A 26,184-nucleotide genomic window follows, 5' to 3' on the forward strand; every position below is an offset into this window, starting at 1 on the left:
CAAAGAATCAATCACACCTCCATTTCCTCAACTATACAGTTATACACACCTTACTTATTCAAACATATACTAACACATATTTACTCTATTATACAATCCCTGATACAAGTTCACAGTGATCCATACAGCCACTCACACATTCACTGGCTCTTATGCACAGTTATTTATATATGTCAACTCTCACATGTACTGTGTTTTACATATGTACTTACTTTGACGTGCAGCACTGAGATATCCATTCACTCACCAATACACTCATGCACACAGTCAACCGCCCATACAGCTGTTTCCACATGCACTTTTGAACCCATACATCTAGTGAATCAACTGCTCACACATCTATGCACAGAGTCATACACCTCCCAGCCACCCACACACACACTCAGTCTCCCATACAAATACTTGGGCAACCAATCAATAACCCATATAGTTACTCATATAGCTACTGATCAACACATGCAGCAGTTTACAGAACAACAGACATAATGATGCACAAATTAAGACAGTTTAGTCACTAACCCATGCACTCAGTGAGACACATTTAATCACTCACTCATACAGTCAGGCATGCACCTACTAAATCCTTCATCCAGACACTTATACATCCACTCATTCTTCAATATGTAAGACATATTTTAACTTTACAGAAACATAGTCACTGGATGTTGTCATCAGTGATGTCATCAGTGATGTCATTTGAGATGTCATCAGTGATGTCATCAGTGATGTCACTGACCATGTCATGAATGATGTAATATGTGACATGATCAGCAGTGGATTGCGGGTGCGCGATATATAGTTAGTGCAACTAACTATATATGGAATTTCAATGGTTTTGTGTGAGTAAAATAAGGTTTTTTAAATGCTAATTCCTAACTATATATGGTCTATAACCTATGGTTTTTTCAGTGAATATATATATATATATATATATATATATATATATATATATATATATATATATATATATATATATATATATATATATGTATATTACCTACTGGCGGTCGTTAATAGGTAGTTATAGTTTGGACCTATTATCCACAGGAAATCCGCAACATTCTTTGGCGCTGGTTGACGAATCTTCGTGAAATTTTCAAAACTGTTGGGGAGCTCCGTTCCGCTCCTATCCAGAAAGTCTTGGGGTGATTCTTCAAGCGGTGGCTGAGAAAAAAGGGGGGTCCCAAAATGTGTTTTCCCCATGCAATTTCCCATATGAAATTTTAGCCGCAGCTATAGCCCGAACTGCTGAACGGAATTACACCAAATTTGGCAAAAAGGTAGCCCTTGGTTCAGAGTTGTGGCTTTTTGGTTAAATGGTGTAAATCCGTTTAGTAGTTCCCGAGAAAATCAAAATTAAAATCACATATATATCTATGGCCACGCAGGATCCAAACCAGGAAGAGTTGGCAGCCATCTTGTACCTCGGTAGAATCGATGCACAAGAAAACAGAAGAAAAAATGTGCAGAACGCACAAAGGGGGCAGGGTAGAATCACCCTGAACCCCTAGGCCTGCTCAGGGGGTCCCACGTTGCAGAGTGTTGTAAAAAGGGGCATGGCGTTTGAACACCTCTCTGCAACGCAGCCCTCTGGCGCATACTGGAGGTACCTGGCGCCCTCTGCATTGAAGAGGCCAAGAGAAAAGCATTAGACAATGGTCAGACCAGACTACCTTCACAGCGGCATCCATAAGAATAGGGGTGTTTGACAAAACCAAATTAATAGTGTGTTCCACCCGTTGGGCCGATCTAGTAGGTATCAGTGTAAGATAGATAGCAGCCAAAACCTCCATGAAAGTCTTGGCCAAAAAAGTATCCTTATCATCAACATGAAGATTAAGGTCTCCTAAATCCCTAAAATTCCAACAATGTACTATTTTAAGCACTAGAGCCGGGTCTAGGGAGTTAATAAATTATTCTGCACAGCCAGTTAGCAATAAAGGAAAACCCCAGACAATGGAGATAATGCAGAGTAGGATATGCACCTGCACCTTTCAAATCTTCCAACTGAAATCTGGAACACTTAAGATTGTTTCTGAATGCAATACATAGTCCCCTACCTCGATTTCCGAACCTATCCACATACTTGCACACATATTTCTCAGGAAGTGCTAGTTATAAGTCAGGGCATGAATCCACCCTTATCCATGTTTCAGTAATAAAAAGAATTTGACAAGCTGGGTCTCATCTAAAAGGTTAAAAATATCCAATGCGTGTTCATGAAGGGAGCAAATATTTATGAAGGCTGCTGTAAATGTGACATGACCTTCTAAAGTATTGTTATAACTCTTTATGCAGGCATTCCAGGATTGCAGCAAGTATATGCTGCTAGCACATGTTACTGGGCCCATACAATTCAATAGGACTTACTTACAAACACAATAAAATCCCTAAGTTCCCGAAGCTCTGGTGTAGTATAAACAACTTGCAAGCTGTCCTGTGTAATAAAACTGGCATAGTGGCTGGCGCTGGCCGCGGTCGGGACGTGGACGGGCACAGACGGACTTGCCATTGGTGTGGGCATCATTTTTTAGGAGGAGCTCTTCTTTTGAAGACCCAACAGAAGCACTAGCGTACAACCCTAAAAAAATGTTGCCTCTACTTTAACACAAGCCGGAGTCAGGAATCAATAAGTCACCCTGCCCAACTGTCCAACACAAAAAAGAGCCTAATTGTATTTTTTTATTAAAACCACAAAAAGTTAAACAATTTACCTTAGACACTGAAAACACATAAGAACATAACCCCGCAGTTTGCAGCAAAGCATTCCCAACAAGTATTGCCAGTATTACTAGTATGACCGCAATAATTATAAATTAAATTTACCTAAAGAATATTTTGGTGTAAGGATGTGATTTATGTGTTTAAGCTGTTATAATTGTGCACTTCTTACCATGTTCTTTTCCCATCAGATATTCCTTTGAGTTCATCTGTGGTCTGAGCAGAATGATATAACACTTTCGGAAAAAAATACAGGAAACCAAGGAAAAAGTGGAAGACAATATTGCGAATACTTCCATGGCCACCATGTACTTGCCTTTTGTGCTAAGGTAGGCTGGGAAAAAAGAGACCCAAACGCTAATGAATGCAAGCATGCTGAAAGTGATGAATTTAGCCTCATTGAAACTGTCAGGCAGTTTTCTGGCTAGGAATGCCATGATAAAACTGATGGATGCCAGAAGGCCAAGATATCCCAACATGCACCAGAAAGCAATGGGAGAACCCTCATTGCATTCAACTATGATTATACCAGGTTGTGTGTCAATATTTTGTTCTGAAAAGGGAGGAGAGAGGGACAACCAGCAAGCACATAGAAAACACTGAGTAAGCGTACATGCACTCACAACCACATAGGACAATTTTGGCCCAATCCATCTCTTTAGTTCGCTATTGGGTTTGGTGGCATTGAAGGCAATCACCACCATAATGGTTTTTGCCAAGATGCAAGAGACACAAACAGCAAAAATAATGCCAAAGGCTGTCTGCCTAAGTAGGCATTTTACTTGGATGGGAAAACCAATGAAAGCCAAGGAGCAGAGGAAGCTGAGGGTGAGAGAAAGGAGCAGAAGGTAGCTGATCGAGCGATTGTTGGCTTTGACAATGGGTGTATCCCTTGAATGGATGAAAAGTCCCAGGATGGCTGCTGAAATTGCTGAGAGAAAAAAGCTGATGATCACTAATGTGACACCTAAAGGATCTTCATAGGAAAGAAACTCAATAGGCTTCAGGATGCATCGGTCTTGTTTTGAATTGGGCCATTGATCCCATGGACACTTAGAACATTCAACAGAATCTAAAACAAAAAATAAGGAAACATGGTAAAGTAATCCATAATATTGGTGACATGATGGTCTGCCTTCTTTACAGCATGCAATAAGAGAAAATCATTGTCAAAATATTGTCTGATATAATCTGATATTGTGTACAGAAGTATAACCTAATTGGAGTTTATATTAGAAAACGTAGACCCAAAGGTACTTTATTTTTGTGTACAATGTTCATGCCAGATGACATATCTGTATATCACATTCTGACACAAAACTTCTCCAGATAATTCATTTACCAGTTTGGTTCGATATTTCTCCCTGAGGACATGGAACACAGAGAAAGCAGCAGACTGGCTCCCCTTCTTTAGCAGCTTGTCTAAATCCATGATTACAACTGAGACTGCACACAGAGACAGGGACCTTAAAAAGAAACTACATTTTGGTTAGTCATTTTACAAAGTTGCTCCACATAACAGAATCTATCTCATTCAGTAAATGGCTTGAAAGCCAGCCCCAATGCAATTTGGTCTGTGAAGTGAGGTAATACATGTTAGGTGTGAAGCAATATTCCACGATTAAGCTATTTATGTGTCAGATTCTTGGTTAACTTAACTGTAGTAACACTAGGGGGGACAGATCTGAAGATGGAAGCCAGAAAACAGTAATGAAATCAGGGACTGTTAGAAACTGGGCTTCTTTGCAGATGCCCCACTTTTTACCCCCCATTAGCACTGCTAGATGCTGAATATTGACTCTGATACTGTACTGGGACATGCTAACCAGGCCCAAATGCCCATGTTCTCTGCCCTCAAAAAGTGATGTGAATTTGTGCACCCAAATGGCAAGGGACTTTGCCTCCTTATAAGTCCATAGACGATGGTGTCAGGTATTATAGAGGTTAGTACAGCCAAGGAAGGGTTCTGCCTGGTTGGCAGACCCTCAATCTACATGGTACAGTTTAGAAAGTTATTTTCTTTTCCAGTCTTTCATTATTCAAGTGAAGCTAAAAAAGAGTTTATTTGGGTAGGGTTTTGTTCTGAATCCCGAGTTTGTGCTTCTCCAGACCATGCACTCTTAAAAACTGCCAACTAGTATGAATGACATGTGAGTCCTACACCTTGTGGTCACCTTTGTGTTACATAACATTTTCTATACACTTATTTGCTCATTTACTCTTCATTGCCTCTGTATGTTTGTGTGAAGTGAAGTGATCTGACACACTACAATGGTATGAGAGACACTTTAAAACAAATGAAGTACATGTGAGAGAAGAGCTCTAGAGAGATGAGTGGCACTATCGATAGTGATATTGAGAGAATCATTCAAGAGCCCATACAAAAATTGTTGTATGCTGGTGGACTCTAATGTCGTCTTTCACAATGCTTTAAAAGCTAACACAATTGAATATATAATGAAAAATGTATTGTAGAATGCATCATTCTAGACATTTTCCCCACATTTTCATGGGGTTCACCATCAAGCACATGTTGTAGTAATAAGGCATACTTGCTGCACTTGCTGTGCGCCATACAGGGGTCGGTCTGACCAAGTTTGCCAAGGTTGCTTTGGGTTCCAGGTCCAGCCCTGGGGTTCATCCCAGTTGCCCCACTACTTTTGCGTCCGTTTTTCCATGCCTGAGGAGTTAAAGACTGACATAGTCCGATTGTCTGACCATTTAAAACTGGACACTGGTTGTGACAGCAGCCCAGGTGCCTGGCATGAGAAATATAAACTAGTGCTTCCTTGAAGCCTGCTGGCCTTCTTTTTGATTTGGACCTACAGAGATGTTGATGCTTTAGGTGTATACAGAGTATGTCCTCATCCCTAGAACGAAGCCTGCCGGCCCTGTTGGAGCTCTGATGGCTTGAACCGCTCCTAACCGTACATGAGTGTGAAACTCTAGTCAGACCTAGGAGCCAACATATGCTGTTAGTTGATCGCCCCATATTGGCACGGAAAAATGGTTATCAATTGAAATGGGTTCAAATTGATAGATTTAAATGTATCCCTGAAATAATACAAGCCACCCAAACTAATATTGAAAGGTGTCTGGATTTATCCATAGCACCCTCAACATTGGTTCACTCATTTACTGATCTCTTGATGTTAAAAGTAATGGAAAGAGTCCTACCCAAAAGGGATGGTTCGACTCTACCTGTAGCAAAGCCAAAAAAGTCCTTACCATTGCTCTTAAAACCCGGCCACACAATCAATTCCCAGATCGCCTTACTGCGTTACCAGTTTAAATTGGCTAGAAAAAAAAGGGAGAGAACACTAAGGGAGGCAATTTGGGAAAGTCTCGCTCAAGCTACTATGGCAGTGGGATAGCAGATAGTTTTGGGGCATAATCAACTCACCATATTTTAAGACCTATAGAGACCCTTCGTTGGATACAAACATTGGAGAGGAGGAGTGGATAGAAAGTTTTGTTAATATCTTCTCGCCCCCTGACCCCCCTGCCCATTCTCCATCTGTCCATCTAAATATTAGGAAGGTAATCTTGTCATTCTCACTCACTGTGGTTAGGAGGTCCCTATGTTCATGCAGTACACGAAGAGCCCCAGGTCCGGACGGGATCCCAATAGATCTCTTCCAGGACAACTATGATCTTTGGGTTCCTCTATTGACCAATATTTTTAATAACATAGCAATAGTAGACCCCTCCTTCATGGAAGACAAGTATAATAGTTTCTATACATAAAAAGGGGGACAAGAGTAGCCCTAAAATCTATAGGTCTATTTCCCATTTAGACACTACGGCGAAACTCATGGGCCATCTGCTTTTAGCCAGACTAGAGACTTGGGCAGATGATAAGAATATATTAATGCAAGCCCAGCATGGGTTTCAACAGGGCAGAGGAACTGTAGATCAGTGCCTCAATCTCTCATTGATCATTGACAAATATACAAGGGCTAAGGGTGGGAAAATCTATCTTGCCTTTATGGACCTTTCAGCAGCATTCAACTGCGCTTCCCACCCAAAGCTCTGGTATATCATGGAAGGGATCGGGATTGACCCTCCAACAATTGACTTCATCCAGCAACTGTACAATGGAGGCATCAGCATCGGTTAGATACGGGGAAAACGGGGAAAGTACCTGCCCTTTTTAAAGATCCTAAGTGGGCTAAGACAGGGCTGTGTCCTCGCGCCATTCTTGTTTTCCATCTATACGAATGGCGTGGGGAATGCCTTTTTGGGGGTATCCCCTGATCTCCCCGTGTCTGAGTCTATCCAGCTCCCAATTCTGGCGTATGCAGACGACGCAGTCCTTATAGTGAGAACAGGGATAGAGCTGCGTCGCCTATTTATCATCTATGCCACCTTAATGGACTCTCTTGACATGAAGGCTAACCAGTCAAAATCTTTTGTTATCATCGTCGGGGGGTCTCCGAGGAAAATTATCACACCTCCACACAGAATCAGGGAAAATCGAGGTGGTGGAGTATTTTCCCTATCTTGGGTTACTTTTCGACAAGAATCAAACGTGGTCTAGATTAATTGATGCCAGGGCCATGGAAATGGAAAGGAGATTGGGAGCAATAAATGCATTTACCTTCAGTATGGGCATGAAATCTCTGGCCACTGTTAAGCATATTTATCAAGCTAAAACAAAATCTGCGGCTACATATGGAGCAGGTGTCTGGGGTCTGGCCCGCCACGAACAACTCCAAATTGTTGAAGATACGTTTTGTAAATCCTTGGTCTATTTCCTCAATCAACATCTAATTTTGTACTCCATACTGAGTTGAGCCTACCCCATATTATGGATTCAATTAGACTGGCTCCTCTGCTCCTGTGGTTTTCAATTTGGTGAAGAAAAACTCTCTTTAACTCAGTGTATAATAAAAGACTGCCTGAGCCTTGAAGATTATAAGAGAATCAGATGGATTAATTATGCCCAGTGAGAATTTACGGAATTGGGGATGAAAGTATTGTTTACAGACCCAATGTCTTGATGGTCAATGCCCAAGCAAAGACTGGTCATCACCTTTGTGCTCAAAGGCCAGTCTATTCTGGTTTACTAACCACATTTACCTATTTGGGACGGTAGATTCCTCTACCTAGAGGAGGTTTTAATACTGCAACATTATATTATATTACTCCGATTTCGCCTAAATCTGATCCCACTAATGCTGGGGTTTCCATCGAAAACTTATAACCATTTGAACTTGATTAATTGCCCATGTGACAAGTCCTCTGCCCAAACAGATCTACATATAATGTTCTTTTGTGGTCACTATCCTAAAGAAAGGAAAAGGTATACTGTACGAATTTTAAAGAGCCAATACTTTATCCAATGCAGGGTTGCACTATTCTTCTTAAAATCATTACCAGGTCATTTAGTGTGCTTCTCCCTAGCCTCATTCCTATGGGCTTGTAGTAAAAGGTGAAAGACCTTTTGAATATAAAACTGTTTAGGGAAATCTATTTAACTAAATATACTCTGTATTTTAATTTTTATTTGACATGGCAGTAATTAGTACTTATAAAGTGAAATTCTGTAAGAATTTTTAAACTCATACTTATAAGAATTCAGATGAAATGGTCACCATATTTATTTATGAGAATTGTCTTTCTTCTTTTAAATGTATTGTTGTTCCTGAAATTTTATGATCGTGCCTAAGAATGAATCAATAAAGTTGAAATTTAAATTTAAATTGAATATGCACCTTGAAGCACAGTTAAACCCTGCCACCGACTGGAGGTGGGCTGCCGTAAGAATAACCTTCATTAACACAAATGTTCAAAACACGCATTGAAGCCCATTGAGCGCTTCACCAGAGGATCTTGTTTTCTGTATCTAAGATGTCAAATGGTGTTTGCTTTGTGTGGAAGTGAGATGAGTGGTCTCTTTCAAACACTACTCCGTGCATTAACTTTTCCTATTTTGTCCTTCACTGATCCTAATGGGTGGAATGGCCTAGCACCCAGTTAGTCGGACAGCTGTCTTGTTAAAGACACACCCTCATGGTTTATTGTAAGTCTTAAATGCTTGTGGGCTTGTTCTCCCTATTGTGGGCCAGGTTCTAATTGAAAGAATGCAGTTTGCGTTGTCTCAAACAAGATGAACGTCCCCACTTACCACTCCAAAATAAATTCAATCCAATGATTAATATTCCATCATATCGTCATCATCTTCAAATGTAAATTTATTGATTTACAAAATCAAATGTTCTTAAATCACATTTGTCGTGTTACGTGATCACGCGTAAATTAACTATTCACTTTGTTGAAGAGATCCCATTAAATAAATCCCAATGCATTTCGGGACAAGCCCTTCATCAGGGCTTGGTATTTTGAAATGTAACTAGAATACCAATAATCAATTAACAGAGAAACATATTCTCGAAAACTATTATAAGTGTAATGGAAATCCCAAAGTTACCACAAGAGAAACCGTAACGTACAAAATAATACGAATGGCGTGGGGAATGCCTTTTTGGGGGTATCCCCTGATCTCCCCGTGTCTGAGTCTATCCAGCTCCCAATTCTGGCGTATGCAGACGACGCAGTCCTTATAGTGAGAACAGGGATAGGGCTGCATCGCCTATTTATCATCTATGCCACCTTAATGGACTCTCTTGACATGAAGGCTAACCAGTCAAAATCTTTTGTTATCATCGTCGGGGGGTCTCCGAGGAAAATTATCACACCTCCACACAGAATCAGGGAAAATCGAGGTGGTGGAGTATTTTCCCTATCTTGGGTTACTTTTCGACAAGAATCAAACGTGGTCTAGATTAATTGATGCCAGGGCCATGGAAATGGAAAGGAGATTGGGAGCAATAAATGCATTTACCTTCAGTATGGGCATGAAATCTCTGGCCACTGTTAAGCATATTTATCAAGCTAAAACAAAATCTGCGGCTACATATGGAGCAGGTGTCTGGGGTCTGGCCCGCCACGAACAACTCCAAATTGTTGAAGATACGTTTTGTAAATCCTTGGTCTATTTCCTCAATCAACATCTAATTTTGTACTCCATACTGAGTTGAGCCTACCCCATATTATGGATTCAATTAGACTGGCTCCTCTGCTCCTGTGGTTTTCAATTTGGTGAAGAAAAACTCTCTTTAACTCAGTGTATAATAAAAGACTGCCTGAGCCTTGAAGATTATAAGAGAATCAGATGGATTAATTATGCCCAGTGAGAATTTACGGAATTGGGGATGAAAGTATTGTTTACAGACCCAATGTCTTGATGGTCAATGCCCAAGCAAAGACTGGTCATCACCTTTGTGCTCAAAGGCCAGTATACTTGTAGGGAGACCAACCCCAGGAAGCAGTCTATTCTGGTTTACTAACCACATTTACCTATTTGGGACGGTAGATTCCTCTACCTAGAGGAGGTTTTAATACTGCAACATAATATTATATTACTCCGATTTCGCCTAAATCTGATCCCACTAATGCTGGGGTTTCCATCGAAAACTTATAACCATTTGAACTTGATTAATTGCCCATGTGACAAGTCCTCTGCCCAAACAGATCTACATATAATGTTGTTTTGTGGTCACTATCCTAAAGAAAGGAAAAGGTATACTGTACGAATTTTAAAGAGCCAATACTTTATCCAATGCAGGGTTGCACTATTCTTCTTAAAATCATTACCAGGTCATTTAGTGTGCTTCTCCCTAGCCTCATTCCTATGGGCTTGTAGTAAAAGGTGAAAGACCTTTTGAATATAAAACTGTTTAGGGAAATCTATTTAACTAAATATACTCTGTATTTTAATTTTTATTTGACATGGCAGTAATTAGTACTTATAAAGTGAAATTCTGTAAGAATTTTTAAACTCATACTTATAAGAATTCAGATGAAATGGTCACCATATTTATTTATGAGAATTGTCTTTCTTCTTTTAAATGTATTGTTGTTCCTGAAATTTTATGATCGTGCCTAAGAATGAATCAATAAAGTTGAAATTTAAATTTAAATTGAATATGCACCTTGAAGCACAGTTAAACCCTGCCACCGACTGGAGGTGGGCTGCCGTAAGAATAACCTTCATTAACACAAATGTTCAAAACACGCATTGAAGCCCATTGAGCGCTTCACCAGAGGATCTTGTTTTCTGTATCTAAGATGTCAAATGGTATTTGCTTTGTGTGGAAGTGAGATGAGTGGTCTCTTTCAAACACTACTCCGTGCATTAACTTTTCCTATTTTGTCCTTCACTGATCCTAATGGGTGGAATGGCCTAGCACCCAGTTAGTCGGACAGCTGTCTTGTTAAAGACACACCCTCATGGTTTATTGTAAGTCTTAAATGCTTGTGGGCTTGTCCTCCCTATTGTGGGCCAGGTTCTAATTGAAAGAATGCAGTTTGCGTTGTCTCAAACAAGATGAACGTCCCCACTTACCACTCCAAAATAAATTCAATCCAATGATTAATATTCCATCATATCGTCATCATCTTCAAATGTAAATTTATTGATTTACAAAATCAAATGTTCTTAAATCACATTTGTCGTGTTACGTGATCACGCGTAAATTAACTATTCACTTTGTTGAAGAGATCCCATTAAATAAATCCCAATGCATTTCGGGACAAGCCCTTCATCAGGGCTTGGTATTTTGAAATGTAACTAGAATACCAATAATCAATTAACAGAGAAACATATTCTCGAAAACTATTATAAGTGTAATGGAAATCCCAAAGTTACCACAAGAGAAACCGTAACGTACAAAATAATAAAAGAAAAATATCCTCTAAATATTAAAGTGACGGGAAAGAGATTTCACTCTTTTGAATGAAAAAGTGCTGACGTGGATTGGAATGAAAAGGAATTTGCGGTGCAGAGTACACACTCCCATCTGAAAGATACCACAAGTGAAAAACAGGAAACAGCAGAGTCAAATAAGAAACAAACTCAGTTCACTTTATACACGTAAACTCCAGTGCTTAATTGTTGATGTGAAAACCAAACATCATACAAGGGTTAAATACATTACGTTTGGTTAAAGGACCCAAGACTTTTTTGGTGTGTATATACACCATTGTATACAAGTGAAAAGACCGTTCAAACAAAAATGCTAATAAAAAAATGCAGAGAACCCGTGATGTGTAAAAATGAAAGTAGCGTACATACCGTTCGTCAAAATCAAGCAAGGTTTTAGTCTGTGTGCCTGTGCACAGTAGCTCGAGTCAAATATCCATGCAAACGGGTGAAGAAATAGAAAGAAGGCGAAACAGAAAAGAAAAAAGGACAAGGTGTATAAACTGAAATGCTAATAGCATTCACTTTTCCGCCATCTTGAAATAATAATATGAAGGAAAGTACACAACGTGTAAAATGCGAAATCAAAAATAAGTTACCTCAGCTTGTGCAAAATCCCATTCATCTGTGGACACATTCAAGTAAATGTAACACCAATACCACTGAACAGTTTTGCAAAAAATAAAAATAAAAAGCTGAATCGGTAATTGAAACACACTTTAGGCATACAAATACATATGGCAGAATTCTTTGGAAAATTCAAAAGAGCTAAAGGACAAGTAAAATAAAAAAAGCCATAAACAAAATGTTGTTTTACAAAAAACAACTCAAGTCCAACCGTTCATTTAAAATTTAAGGAATACATGAGTCCAATTTGTTCATCCAAAAGGGTTCTTCTTGTAGCAGCCATTTTTTATTGTCTCTTTCTTCTTTAATTGGCACGGTTTCTAAGATTTGAAACTGTATTTGGCTAACATTGTGTTAACTCTTATTACAGTGTACACCAACTAGTGATTTCTCGTAGTGGTTAACAATTTTGATTTTTTGTTCAGTGAGTCAGATTTTCATCTTGGGCTCAGTTTTTCCCACGTTTACCAGGCCACATGGGCATTTTAGCACGCACACAACATTTATTGAGTCACACGTGGTTGTGTTGTAGAGCTTTATAGAGGTTCCTTTGTGGGGTGCATAATAGTGTGTCCTTTAGTTATGTTATTGCTATTTCCATAATGTAAGCACAGAGTAGTCCCTTTATATACAGTGATGGTGGATTTGGCTGACTTGTTTAGACTTTATCTAAGATTTTTAGTTCTTTGATATGCAAAGAGTGGCTGATGTTTAAAGATCCCCTTGAAATCGATTTCAGCTTGCACCATAGACCAATGTTTTAACATTATTTTCTTAATTTGATAGCTCTAGGTCGAGTATTTTGAGACAAATACTGGACTTAGTGTTGTTTACGGATTTCTGTTTGGTCAACAATTGGTTCCTATCTTTTATTTTGACCCTTTCAATAGCTTTTGTGATGACACTGTTGGACTATTTTTTTGCTGTTGATTTTATAGCTTTCCTCATTAGATTAAATTCTCTTAATCCTTAGTAGGTCAGAGTATGGTAGATGTTTTATTTACCCACCTCAGTAACTAATTCCACAATCCCAAAAACTCTGGTTCTCTTGATATTGTGAATACATTTCTATAGTATTTGCTTTGTTACATTCTGTTTTAGTTGCTTTCAAACCTTTAAAGCCATTACAATGAATGAATAGTGAGGTATGCAAAGCAATCTATTTTTGAGGGGAAGATTATGCTCCTCTATTTCCATTTAGTATATTTTTCATACTTCACAAACGTTAGCCGAATACAAACATTCTGTTGCCTGAGGTGAGGTCCAATATTTTATCTTATCAGTTCTATGTTCTAATGCTCAAGTTGCCATCTGAGCTTACTAAACATTATATGATGACAATCATTTTATAAATTGACCAGCACATGCTCATTACTGTATTGTCTGCCATTTTATGTACTGTGAGATTCATTTTTTATATGCTGAGATCACTATTTTCATTGTGATTACCTGTTTCTGTTGCCTTTATGTGTATTCAAATTCTAGTTACCATATACTGTTTATAAAGTAAAAATATTGTATATATTATGGAATATTATAAAACGTGTTGTGTTAGTGCACGGCTGTGGCACAACACAACCTTGGGAGGGTGTTTATATTTAATTCTGACAAAGATTACTGTGTTGTACTATAGCTAGACAAAACCATACCTCCTCCGTTAAGCTATTTCTTAACTGCTCGTACACCTATACCCAGAGACTCAGAGAGACTTAGTGATGTCTTCTTTACAATGTTGAGTCTGGTAACCACAGCATTGGTTTGTAGGGCCTACAGCATGCTTTGTGTTGGATTTGGCCCTATCTAAGGGGTCATCCCTAAATGTTTTGCCTTCACTCCCCATATTTTTGCTGAATTTGCTTTTGTTGGCCTTACAACTCTGTGAGCTTTACCATTGCTAACCAGTGCTAAAGTGCTTATGGTCTCTCCTCTAAAACATGGTAACATTGGCTCATACTCAATTGGCATATTTATTTTCCTTATAAGTCCCTAGTAAAGTGGCACTACGAGTACTGAGGGTCTGTAAATTAAATGCTACTAGTGGGCCTGCTGCACTGATTGTGCCACCCACTTCAGTAGTCCTTTAAATATGTCTCAAACCTGCCATTACAGCCTGTGTGTATGCAATGTTAAACTGTCATTTGACCTGGCAAAATAAACCTTTTGCAGGCCCAAACCTTACCTTTTTATACATATAAATTGCCACTAGGATACGCCCTGGGCAGCCCAGAGGGCAGGGTACAGTTTATTTAAAAAGTGAGATTTCTACTTTTTACTTCTACTTTCCCTTGGAGTAAAAAAGCTCTTAAATTCGTTTTTTTCAAGCCTATGTCTCAAATAGGAGATCATTGGAATGACCTTTTTACATGGTATACATGTAATGTCGAATTTGGAATAGGTACCCCTTCATGTTTGGTGACTCAGGAATCATAATTTAAAATCCTGGTGAAGTCGGGTTTTAAATTGCAATTCTGAAAATACCACATTTAGAATTTAGCATTTTCTTGGCTTAGCCATTTGGTCTTTGCGGGCCGTCTCTGGGTCACATGACTGGGTGTAGCTGACAACTGGGCTTTGTGTAGTCATTCTAGACAGCAACACAAAATGGGGAGCTTTGGTGTTGCTAAATGGGCCATCACTTGCACGATTTGTGGGATGAGCTGGGCCCAGCCCCACTTACACTTGAATAGGCAGTATCTTGTCTTCACACAAAGAGCTGAAACCCCTCTATAGTTAGCCTGGACACATGGCCAGGAAAGCAGGGCACATGTGCACTACAACGTCATGCCTCTAGAAGCTGCTCCCCACTTCAAAGGCACAATTGTGTATAACTACTGGACCTCAGACGAAAGCTCATCAGTACACTTCTGGAGCTGTGAATACTCTTCGGGAAGGACTGCTGTGCTGCTACAAGGAATGCCACTCTGCTGGACTACTGCATAAAAGGTACTGGTACCCTGCTGTGCAGACCTGCTACTTGCTGTACTCTTGCCGGGGGAAGAATAACTGGATCTGCAACTTCATCTTGAACCCAGAGCCCTAAGGGCTAGTCTGCTGGGATCCTGATCAGAGCCTCAGAAATATAAAGCATCCCCAAACAGCTCCTGGAGCCAGCTGCAGTGAGTTCCTGACACTCAAGAGGTGTCTCTCAGGTCCTCAACTCTTGGTGTGGCTCATAGGCTCTTGAATCAATCTTTGGGGCGCTTAGCAACCACAGAAGGCCAGTTTGCACTCAAGCCAATCCACTCACATCAGAAATGTGCATGAGCCACCGCCAGCCCATCTCTACGCACTGCCGCATTGACTGCTTTCGGAGGACCATCAATGCATAGCATCAGTCCGTCCATCAGCGCCACCCAGTCTGCTCTTTGCACCATCCCGAAAGCCTCCCACGACTATCTACTTGCTACTCGTGGCCCTCTCCAATGTGAATGAGACTCTTGGCACTAAAAGTGAGAAGGCAAAACATTATTGGACTAATCTGGAACTGTATCTGACCTGTCCTGCATGACGGTCAGCCTGAACCTATGACGATAACCCGGTTCAGCGTGACTGAATAGTCACGGTTGGTGCTTGATGCTCATAAGTGTTATTTGTCGGTTTATTCTTTAAAGATTCAGAACTCCTGTTCTTGTGATTGTATTTTTGTCTTTTTGGTCTTGGTTTACGTACTAAATTCAGGTCTATTTCTCTAACTTGGTTTAGGATTATTTTTGTGTGGTGTTCTTATTGTATTACTGTTTGAAGTGTTGCACAAATACTTTACACATTGACTCTAAGTTAAGCCTGACTGCTCTGTGCCAAGCTACCATAGAGTTAAGCACAGGTTAATTTGGCATTTGCTTCTGCCCTACCCTGACAGGGATTGTTGCTCACACCCCAGTCAGCCAACAACCCAATTTCTCACGCTACGCAAACCCCTGAGTATGCATACTAGTAGACTAACCTTGGCAGCACCTTATGAGAGAACTCAGAATAGGGGTTTTTGATAAGCATGCATCTAGACATTCTGTCTTTATTATCTAAAAAAAACCTTAATGTCGTAGGAAGATGGTTCTAAGCCCAGGGTGACCAATTGCATACATTTGGAATATGTTGCAGAGATCAGTTAAGGAACCAGGAAAGTCCTAAAGCTCTTCTCAGGAAATGAAGTAGTGGATTAGACAACAAATTAGCATGACATCTCAGCAATTTATGTCCTTGAAACATCAAAACATCATCCATGTAGTCAGCTAAAAATTGCATTTAGTCCCCACACCAAGAAAACTCTTCTATTCATAGGTCATTCCAGTAACCTGTCTTCCTAGCCAGGTACCTCTTCACCTTTTCTTCTGGCTCTACGATTCTATAACTGTCAGGAGGAACAGATGTTAAAGTCCTGGCTGGAACATATCTTATTTCTCTCTGTGGATTCCATAGATCTTCAGCTGGAGTCAAGTCAAATATAAATATAAAGTACTGGCACTGGAGGGACTTTAATTATGGGAAATGTCAGGTACTGGCAGAAGGCCAGAGCTGAAACGGAAGGCTTGAAGAGTGTACATGTAAAGTGAGTCCAATGTAAATAATACAACAAAAAGAGAAGCAGCTGCTTTCACCATTTATAGTGTAAAATAACTAGCCATACACTGAGCAAAGCAACGGGCAGATAGCCCACTGGTTTATGTGTAGGAAATTGGGATTATGGAACTTCGTTAGAGATCAGGTAACCAACTGCCCATTTAGTTACATAAGGAAACCCAACAAATATGAGATTCAAAATATGTTTCATAGATTTGCAATGCATATTGGTCTCTCCTTATTCCCCAGTTAGGCATAGTGGTAATTACCCCATGCAGGGGTAAACTGCAAATCATGATTAACCAATCAACTGCTCTTGAGTCAAAAAACACTTGTGTCATTTAGCACAGATAATAAATACCGCATGACTGTAGTCCATGTGCACTATTTAACACACGGTCTATTTAACACATGTGATATTTACCACATGTCAATATCTAATGCATGTGGTAAATAACAACAACTTTCAAGTGTGAGAGTTCATTTAAAACCAGTGATAAGCACCACCGTAAAATACTTCCTGTCAAAAGCAGGTCGTAAAAATGTCTGAAATTGTATGGTGTGAAAAGAAACTATAAATCAATACAAAAAGACAAGGCCAATTCAGTCATGTAAAAAAGTGTATAAAACTGATTGAGCTGAACAAAATTACATCTCACATGCATACATGGCCACACCTACTTAAACAGCTATGGACAGGTGAATTTCTTAAAGGTTATTTGCAGCAGCTCACATTTCCATTCTGCAGCACACCACCATGGCTTGAGCACAGCTAGGCTACTATATCATGCTATACCAGATAGATCTATGTTCTGCTGCAACAAACAATGCAGCACAAGGATGGAATCCAAACCAACAATCAATGACCTCAAATGGTGCAGCAACACAGGATAAGAGGCCGGATTGAAAGAGGGAGGCTAGAGCCCGTAAACAAGTCAGCTTGATATCCAGAGTATGAGTATCCACAGTAAGCCATACTAAACATATTTTCATCACTAAGGATACCATGGAGCCCAACTTAGGTATCCACTGCCATCCCACCTTCCTGAAAGTGTTAGCAGGTCTAGAAGTGTTTGCAATAGGCAGAACATAGCAGAGAGTAGTCAGACAGTCAACGTTTAGCAAAATTCTCTGCTAAGTGATGGATACCTTCTAGAAAGTGAGTTAGCAGCATATACAGTTCTCCGTGGACACCCACAGAGCTAATGACAACAAAGCAAACATCTATGCTGCATCTGGATTCCCTGACATCCTATGGCAAACTGACTGCACTCATTGACTGCACTCACGTACACCCGGTGGCCTCACAAAGACAGGAACAGATGTGCTGAAACTGTAATACAAGCAACACTATTCATGTGAAAATTCTGTGTGATGTGTGTCTGTGTATACTGAACTGTGCAAGGTGATATGGACAAAACCACAATGCCTTGATCCTGACAATAGTGATACGCAAACAAATGATGGACAAAATGCTGAATAAATCATACATTCACCCACAGTCAAACAATCTGGGTTAAAACCATTGTTAATCTACTCACTACACCACCCCAGTTTGGACCCAACTATATGGAAATCAGTCTTGACCGTGTGCCTCATGGGAACAGTCCAGCCTGAACTGTCAAGCCAGGTCCTCCCTGGACCAAAAACAAGCATCCTGGGACCGGTTTCTGAGTATTACCCTTCATCAGCCAGGCTAGCTTGAATCCAGTGGCAAAGTGAGCAAGGGACCCACGTCTGAGCATACCGATCCCACTTAGGGCGAAAAGTGATACGCAAGCAAATGATGGACAGAATGCTGAATAAATCATACATTCACCCCAGTCAAAAGATCTGGGTTAAATCCATCATTCTTCTGCTCACTACTTCACCCTAGTTTGGACCCAGCTATATGCAAATCAGTCTTGGCCCCGTACCTCATAGGAAACAGTCTAGCCCGAACTGCCAAGCCAGGTCTTCCCTTGACCGGAAACAAGCGTCCTCGGAAAAATGATGGATTTAGGCCCAGATCTCTGTACTGGGGTGAATGTAAGACATTGTTCTGCATTCTGTCCATCAATTGTTCCTTTTGCATTTGTCACCCGAGTGGGACGGATAGGCCCAGAAGTGGGTCCCGTGCTCTCCATGCCACTTGAGGCAAGCTATCCTGGCTGATGAGGGCTGAAAGCCTGAAACCAGTCCTAGGATGCTTGTTTCCAGTCCAGGGAGGACCTGGCCTGGCAGTTCAAGATGGACTGTTCCCATTGGGCGCAGGGTCAAGACTGATTTCCATATGACTGGGTCCAAACTGGAATGGCCTGGTGAGCAAAACAATTATGGATTTAGGCCCAGATTTCTCTACTGGGGTGAATGTATGACATTGTTCTGCATTCTGTCCATCAATTGTTCTTTTTGCATTTGTCACCCCGAGTGGGATGGGTATGCCCAGACGTGGGTCCTGTGGTCTCCATGCCACTGGAGTCAAGCTATCCTGGCTGAGTAGGGCTGAAAGCCAGAAACTGGTCCTAGGATGCTTGTTTCCAGTCCAGGAAGTACCTGGCCTGGCAGTTTGGGCTGGACTGTTCCCATTGGGCGCAGGGTCAAGACTGATTTGCATATGGCTGAGTCCAAACTGGAATGGCATGGTGAGCAAAAAAAATTATGGACTTAGGCCCAGATCTCTCTACTGTGGTGAATGTATGACATTGTTCTGCATTCTGTCCATCCATTGTTCTTTTTGCAATGATCCTGACTAGAAGCACCGCAACTCATGCTTTGGTAACAGATCACCCTTAAGCTGCTGGGCAAATATAGCAACTCTTCATCATAAAGATTACAATGCATTATGATTGTTGTAGTTCAATCTCAATAAATGTCAGTAGCACCATTTGAGAGTTGGTAGCCCCTGTGATATCATGTACATGAATCAATGTGAATATGTGCAACAAATTACATTAGTCATTCTTCACAATCATGATTCTCAAGCAATATACAACAACATGTCTCATATCATGGATTCCTATGTCTCATACCATGGATTCCTTTGACTGCAAGACCTTCTTTCATGTCTTGCACTCAAGACATGTTGGAGATGGTCATAATTCTTTCTTCCCACAACTTGAGGTGGATATCTACCACCATTTGTCATGCTTTTGTGCTGGTGCTTAGCAATTCACTTTAGTACCTAGAATATGAAGGTTTGGAACATCTTTGTAATGTATTCAACATCATGTGAATATGCTAATCCAGAAATTATTTTGTCTATTATCTCCTTCCACAGGCAAGTTTTTGTTTGTTTTTGGTGGCACCGTAAAAGCCAGATGCCACATTAGACGGTCATGGTGTCTTCCAACCTCCTTGTCTAGGACCGCCAGCTCAGGATCCATAAACTTAAACTTTCTTTTCCTGCCTGGTTTGAGGATGGAAGAGACTGACAGGTTTCTGCTGATGATGATGAGTGATATCAGAGGACGGCTATTAATTCGGTTTGTCTTGTTTCAAGGTGATTTGTTCGTACAAAATGAACGCTTGCTAGAAGTAATCGTTGGTATACTTTTGGGGTGTCCTAAGTTATTGTGTGTGTTGATTTGCCTGTTTCTGTTGTCTAGGGATACATTTCCTCACTCCAGGAATTGGCAATCAGCACTTCCTAACATTTTATGCATGGTTGATATATCGGGCAAGGTATTTACCACATGCTCTCAATAACATACACTTTAGAATTTAACACCTACTCTAAATAACGATTCACTGTACATGGTGAAAACTAACAATCAATGTTATTTAACACATGGTATTCATTGTACCCTGTGGAATCAGTATTTACCCTACCTGCAAATTTGGTGGTACTTACCACCAAACTCATAATCAATGCCTTCAAGTTGGACTTTCCTTTTTTCTGTTATACCTATATAATTATGTGGCAACGGGTGAGATATCTTTGCAGAAAGTCAAAAAGTGGAAATCTCTTGATTCCATTCAGCACCACTTAAAACATAATCCACAGGATTTTGGCTTTGAATGTTGCTGTGAAAGTCATGTATTTGTTCCTGGGACAACACCCAACTGCATGATTTCTCGGAAATATTTTTTGGGTCATTTCACAAAGGATAGTGTAAATGTGTGGGCAGAAAGTGACCAGCTGTATTGCTGTATAAAATGTTCTTTCTTAGCCTGCACACCAGGCCCTTAGAATAAGTGTTAACTAATTATAGGACAATACAGCACATTTAAATCTACCTAAGAAAAATGGATGATCAAAATCAACCTGGAATCTTATACATGAAGATTTTTATTAGAAAAATCTTAGATGGGTCTCAAAAACAGATGGCTGGTCAGGAATTTAATGTAATGATGGATGCCTCATATAGAACCAAAACATTTTAAATTCATGGTTACCTTACTTTGTCTAACTGAATAATTACCTTCATTTCTATGTTCATCTTCAGAGAAGAACTAGGTGCACACAAAACCATTTCATTTTCTTAAAATAATTAATTAAGGTTACAATATACATATTGAAATATACAAGAAGCAGGGAAATCAGTCCAGACTACATTGTTTTAAATTGATATGGTAAGTTACTATATTTTGATAATCTGTGTTAACTTTAGTACAGATCATATGTCTAATATACTTAGAATAATGTAATATTAAAGAAACAATTAGAAGGTATATGAAGTGACCTAAATTATTTTGTGACAGGCCAATTGCAAACAATTTCTTGTCACAGAATATCTACTAACTTAGGGGCTCATTACGATCGCGGTTTTCCCGCATCCTCCGGGCCGGCGGAAGCCACCAACGGCCCGAAGGATGCAGGAAAACCGCTGTGGACCCACCAAAGACCCACCGCCACATTAGTATGGCTGGTGGGTCCTGGTTTAAGTCCGCCGCTTTTCCGCCGCAGTCGGCTTACAACCGCAGCGGAAAAGCTTTAATATGGTGGCGGTGTCTCCCAGACACCGCCAGCCACATTAGGATGTGTCCAAAAAAATGCTTTTCCGCTGCAGGTTTTCCGCCGTGGAAAAGCATGTGGGACTTCACTGCGGGGGCCCGTTGCGGGCCCCCTGGGTGAAGGGGGGGGCACATGGCGGGTACCTATGATACCCCCCTGTATTTGTATGGAGAAATCAGCAGGCACCGTGTGGAAAAGTAAATTTTGCCATGTTCTGTGTCCCTACGTGTCCCCCATCCTATGCTGTATGTGCATGATTAATATGCATATGCATTCCCCATGATCGACTAAAGACGCAATTACAGTTGTGTCCATCTCTAGTATGCCAGTTTCCAGTTCTCGTGAAAGCTACGAGTATTGGGCCTATGTAAAGATACGTTGCCACGTTTCTCAGTGTGCACGTTATTTCATTGTAAAATCCCCGTTTCAAGGCCTCAAAAGGGCCCGGACTCAGATTCAGCTCCTGTCTTCTGAACCCTCTCCGAGGAGTGATACAGCCCCCACCTGTATTCCTGACCCTTCACTTACTTCCTGCCTCACAGTGCCCGGCTCGGCCTGGCTCTGCCTGCCAGTCTGCCAAGAGTATGTTATTATTCTAGTTATCAGTCCAGCCCTCCTTCCCTGCATTCCTAAGCTACTGAATCGCATCAATAGTTTCCGTCATGGTCTAGCCTTTACGTCTCCATGTAAGAGAAATACTGTATTAATGGTCATTTAATATTTCCCAACACGCACTACATGTAGAATAATGCATGCACCAGTCTTAGTGTCTGTTAGCCTTTACCCTGATAACTTTTGGATTCTATCAACATGTTCTCTAAACATCAGATACTAGATAGTGTTTAGGTACATGTCGCTCTGACTCTCCAGACTTCAGTCTCTCCTTCTAGCGCAGAAGTCATAGCCCCCAGCTTCTCCCTAGTAACACGTCATCGTCAGTTTGCGCGCACCACTAGGTTAGAGGTCCCGGCTCCTTAGGTAGCCCCCTCCATGTTTCCGCCCCGTTTATGACATATTCTGTTACGTTTACATCACATGTCTATGTACACGCCTCTTGTTACACCTACTTTCACCCTTATCTTTCGCGACTGTTACAGGCCCCACCCACTGTTCCGCCTACTGTATGTACTGCAATGCAATTGTTTTAACTATATATATATTGGTGTATTGTTATTAAAAGCTAGCGCGCTCATTCCAGATCCTGCCCGACAGCTGTCGGGCCCCCCTGTTGGCTAGCCATCCCAGATCTTGCCCGTGCAGGTTGTCCTGTTCCTGTCCTTTATGCTGTATTAAACCTGCAAACTCCTACTACCTCGAATCTTGACTCTTATTTATTGAGCTATCTGTTATTGTTATATCTAGTCAAAAATAGAGGTATTATTTATTTATTTACCACATAATGGCGCCCGAATAGGGACTTGCCCTTTCCCCACGCGCCGGTGAAGCCACGCAAGCCCCCTGATCCTCTGCAGCCGTGACGGAACCATACCGTGCACGTGCAGATATTTCTGCTTCAAGTATCCCTCAGGCCCACGGAGGAGACGGAGGTTGCGGTCCAGCATCCAGACGAGGCGGTGGAGGAACGCGGCGAGTCCCGACCAGAGCCCAAGCCGAGAGTCCAAGGTCCGAGGTATCCGGAGGCCCACCCGTAACAGAAGTCCGAAGTTCGTCCGTCCGGCGTCGAAGCAGTCCAGTCCAGTCCGAGGCCTTCCGTTCTTGCTGCCCGGTGAGTACCGTTGCTGGGGTAGTATCTAGACAGGGTCAATTGCATTGTCTCTGGTCCGTGGGTTTGGGGTACACAGATCCAACACGAAGTGTCCACTTAGGTGGATGCGGGTCCTGACGTGTCTCTTTATGAGACCGGTAAATTTCGTACTGTTTTAGCAGTGCATCTAGTTTCTGTTCTAGTCCGTTCTGTTCTCGAGAAATTCATGTATTCTGTTTTCAGTATTCCAGGTAGTATTTTGTCAGAGCTGTTACTTTAAATGTCATTCATGTATTTCAATGTCGTGGTATGAAAGTGGTGTAATTATCGTGTTCATTGTGTATTGTATTGTGTCTAGACTACAGTTCAGTCATGCCTTTGTTTTCCAAATTACGTCAGTTAAAAACTAGAAAAGGTCTGTTAGAAGAAGCAGTTCCTGTCCCGCCTAGGGACAGTCCAGGTCATTTTATGTATCAAAAGCATGGCATAAGTGCCATATTATATCTAGATTTATGGGTGGAGTACACCAAACAGTTAGAAGAAAAGTACAGATGGCCCGTATCAGGTACGTGGGATGCCGAGTGCATCATGCGAGTAGAAGAAGTATTATGGAAAAAGAAAGCCAGACAGTCACAGAAAGATGCCATCGAGTTATGGCGCAAAGAATCTCATAAAAGAACCGAAAAAGAAATCAGAAAGTCAGAATTAAGTAGAGAATCCACAGAAAGAGCCCAAGAAAGGGAATTAATCGAGATAGGTGAACGAGTTAAAACCGAACAGTTAGACAGACAGAGGAATGCCCTCATCAAGGGTATGTATCCTCTTCTTGCCGAGGGCTTGCCAAAAGCAACCCCGGAAGCATCCAGTAATTTTCCGCCACCTTTAGTTCCGACCAAGCTACGTCACAAACCAACCGCAGCTGATATTTTTATCTCGTCCTATTTGGACGACACAGTCCCAGAGTATGCAAATCCTGTTCCGCCAGCTCCTGTAAATAATGTAATTCCTGCTCCTCCAGACACCGGGGCACCTTTTGCAGTACCTGCTACGGTACCCCCGGTCCAGCCCGTAGTACAAATTCCCGCCACATCAGTCACTCTGCCAGCACGAAGAGTATCAGTCGACGATTCCAGTTTAGGGGCCGCGGGAGGAGGTCCTCCTGGTACCCCGCCGCCAAATAGACGTCTACGGCCAGTCGAGTTACATGAACGTGCGTTACAGCATACGCCTAAATATAAGTCCGTTGCAGAAATCAGGCGACTTCTTACTGAATGCTGTTATGATCCAGTCCCAGGCGAGGATAGTATGGTTATATATTCCGTACGTATAAGGCAGGTGTCCGAGTATTTGGTCACCCTACCGAATATGAAAGAAGATCTAGACAGAATGTATCGTTTCATTCGTACAGGACAAGATCCAGAAAGTATTGTTGAAGTTATGTCTCTCAGAAAATCCGAGATCCAGTTAATGCTATTAAAGTTTCTGATCAATTGTCTAATACGGGAACAAGATTCCCCGACAAAAGATCCGACCGAAATGAGAGTGCTGACAAAGTGGAGTGATAATATAGCCGAGGGTAAGCACAAGACCCTCAATAGTATAGAGAGTATGTACAAGAAAATCCGTAAAGAAATAATAAGGTTACACGAAGAACGCAAAGAAGCTCTAGGAAACGAGAAAGAAAATGACTCTCCTACTGAAGAGGTAGAGGACGAGAATACCGCCAGAATAGCGTATGTAGGTAAATCTAGATTTCCAGACCGACATTTACGCCTAGAACACAAGAAAGTCTTTCATCTTCCAGCACCGGAACAAGGTTCTCTAGAACAAGTATTTCAAGCTACCGATCAAATCCTGAAATCACGAATCGGTTATAGTGAGTTAAGTACCATGCATGAACAAGAACTAGCCCGATCAGCAGTCAGATGGATCACTGATTCTACCACTTTTCCAGACGAAATAGTGGCACAAATGTTTCTGAAATTGCCCCCAGCCGAGCAGCGACTGGTGGGTATGTATATGATCCAACACCTCATTACATTGTATGAGGGTCAACATTCTGATCCAGGTCCGTTACATGATGTCCTGAATGAGTTACTCCAGTATAGATGGAAAGGTTTAGGTACCGATTTAATTAGTGTCATTCTAGAACAGCGCCACAAATATAGTATGTTTCTGAACCCACATTTTGTTCATGTCTCACCTCCAGAAAGTAAACCGTTTTACATAGATAGACAGCATCCGCTACGAGAAGTACACCCAGTTAGGACAGCGGGTGGTGAAATGCAACGAGTATTTGTTTACACCCCAGTCACCAAGATGGAACTCTTAGAGATGAAGAAATGAATTCCCTGTCACGACAAAGATCCAGCAGGGTTCCACCGAGAATTAAAAGACATGCTCCGTATGGGAGAATACACGTATCCAGATATTATTAAAATGTTAAAAGTGCTTTTGCCTGCGGGCATATATGAGAAACTCAAGGAAAAAGATTGGGAGGTGGGAGAGAAAAAGATCGATTGGACAGCTCTAGAAGCTGAAGATAAGATACGAGTACCAGGTACCGGTCTTGGAGATAAATGTAAAGAATTACCAGAATTATTAATACAAGTTTTGCCTAGATTATTAGCCACTAAAAAGGAAGATTGGGATGCAATCTCAGCCTGTAAACAGAAACAAGACGAAGACACTAGTGATTTTTATTCTAGATTTGAGAAATGCTTTATAATAAACAGTGGTTTGAAGACGAGTAGCGAGTCATACCCTCATCTTTTTGTTACTAAATTAGTCGAGAATTCAAGTCCACAAGTTAAGAATCGAGTTTTGAAAGTCAAAAGTACATGGCAAGCTAGTACCCCGTCCCAGATGTTA

At 41.1% G+C, this 26,184-nt stretch overlaps 1 protein-coding gene across 1 annotated transcript in view; it reads right to left on the reverse strand.

Moving 5' to 3' along the window:
- LOC144797902 (extracellular calcium-sensing receptor-like) overlaps positions 1 to 26,184 on the reverse strand; it is a 109,864-nt gene that overhangs the window by 37,243 nt on the left and 46,437 nt on the right. Inside the window, exons 5-6 of the mRNA XM_078668704.1 lie at positions 4,064 to 4,187; positions 2,894 to 3,793 (exon numbers count right to left, since the gene is read on the reverse strand). Of these exons, the coding sequence (XP_078524830.1) occupies positions 2,894 to 3,793; positions 4,064 to 4,187 (1,024 nt within the window). The remainder of the gene's footprint in view (positions 1 to 2,893; positions 3,794 to 4,063; positions 4,188 to 26,184) is intronic.

The sequence above is a fragment of the Lissotriton helveticus genome, chromosome 12 (genome assembly GCF_964261635.1).
Source record: "Lissotriton helveticus chromosome 12, aLisHel1.1, whole genome shotgun sequence".
Lineage (NCBI taxonomy): Eukaryota > Metazoa > Chordata > Amphibia > Caudata > Salamandridae > Lissotriton > Lissotriton helveticus.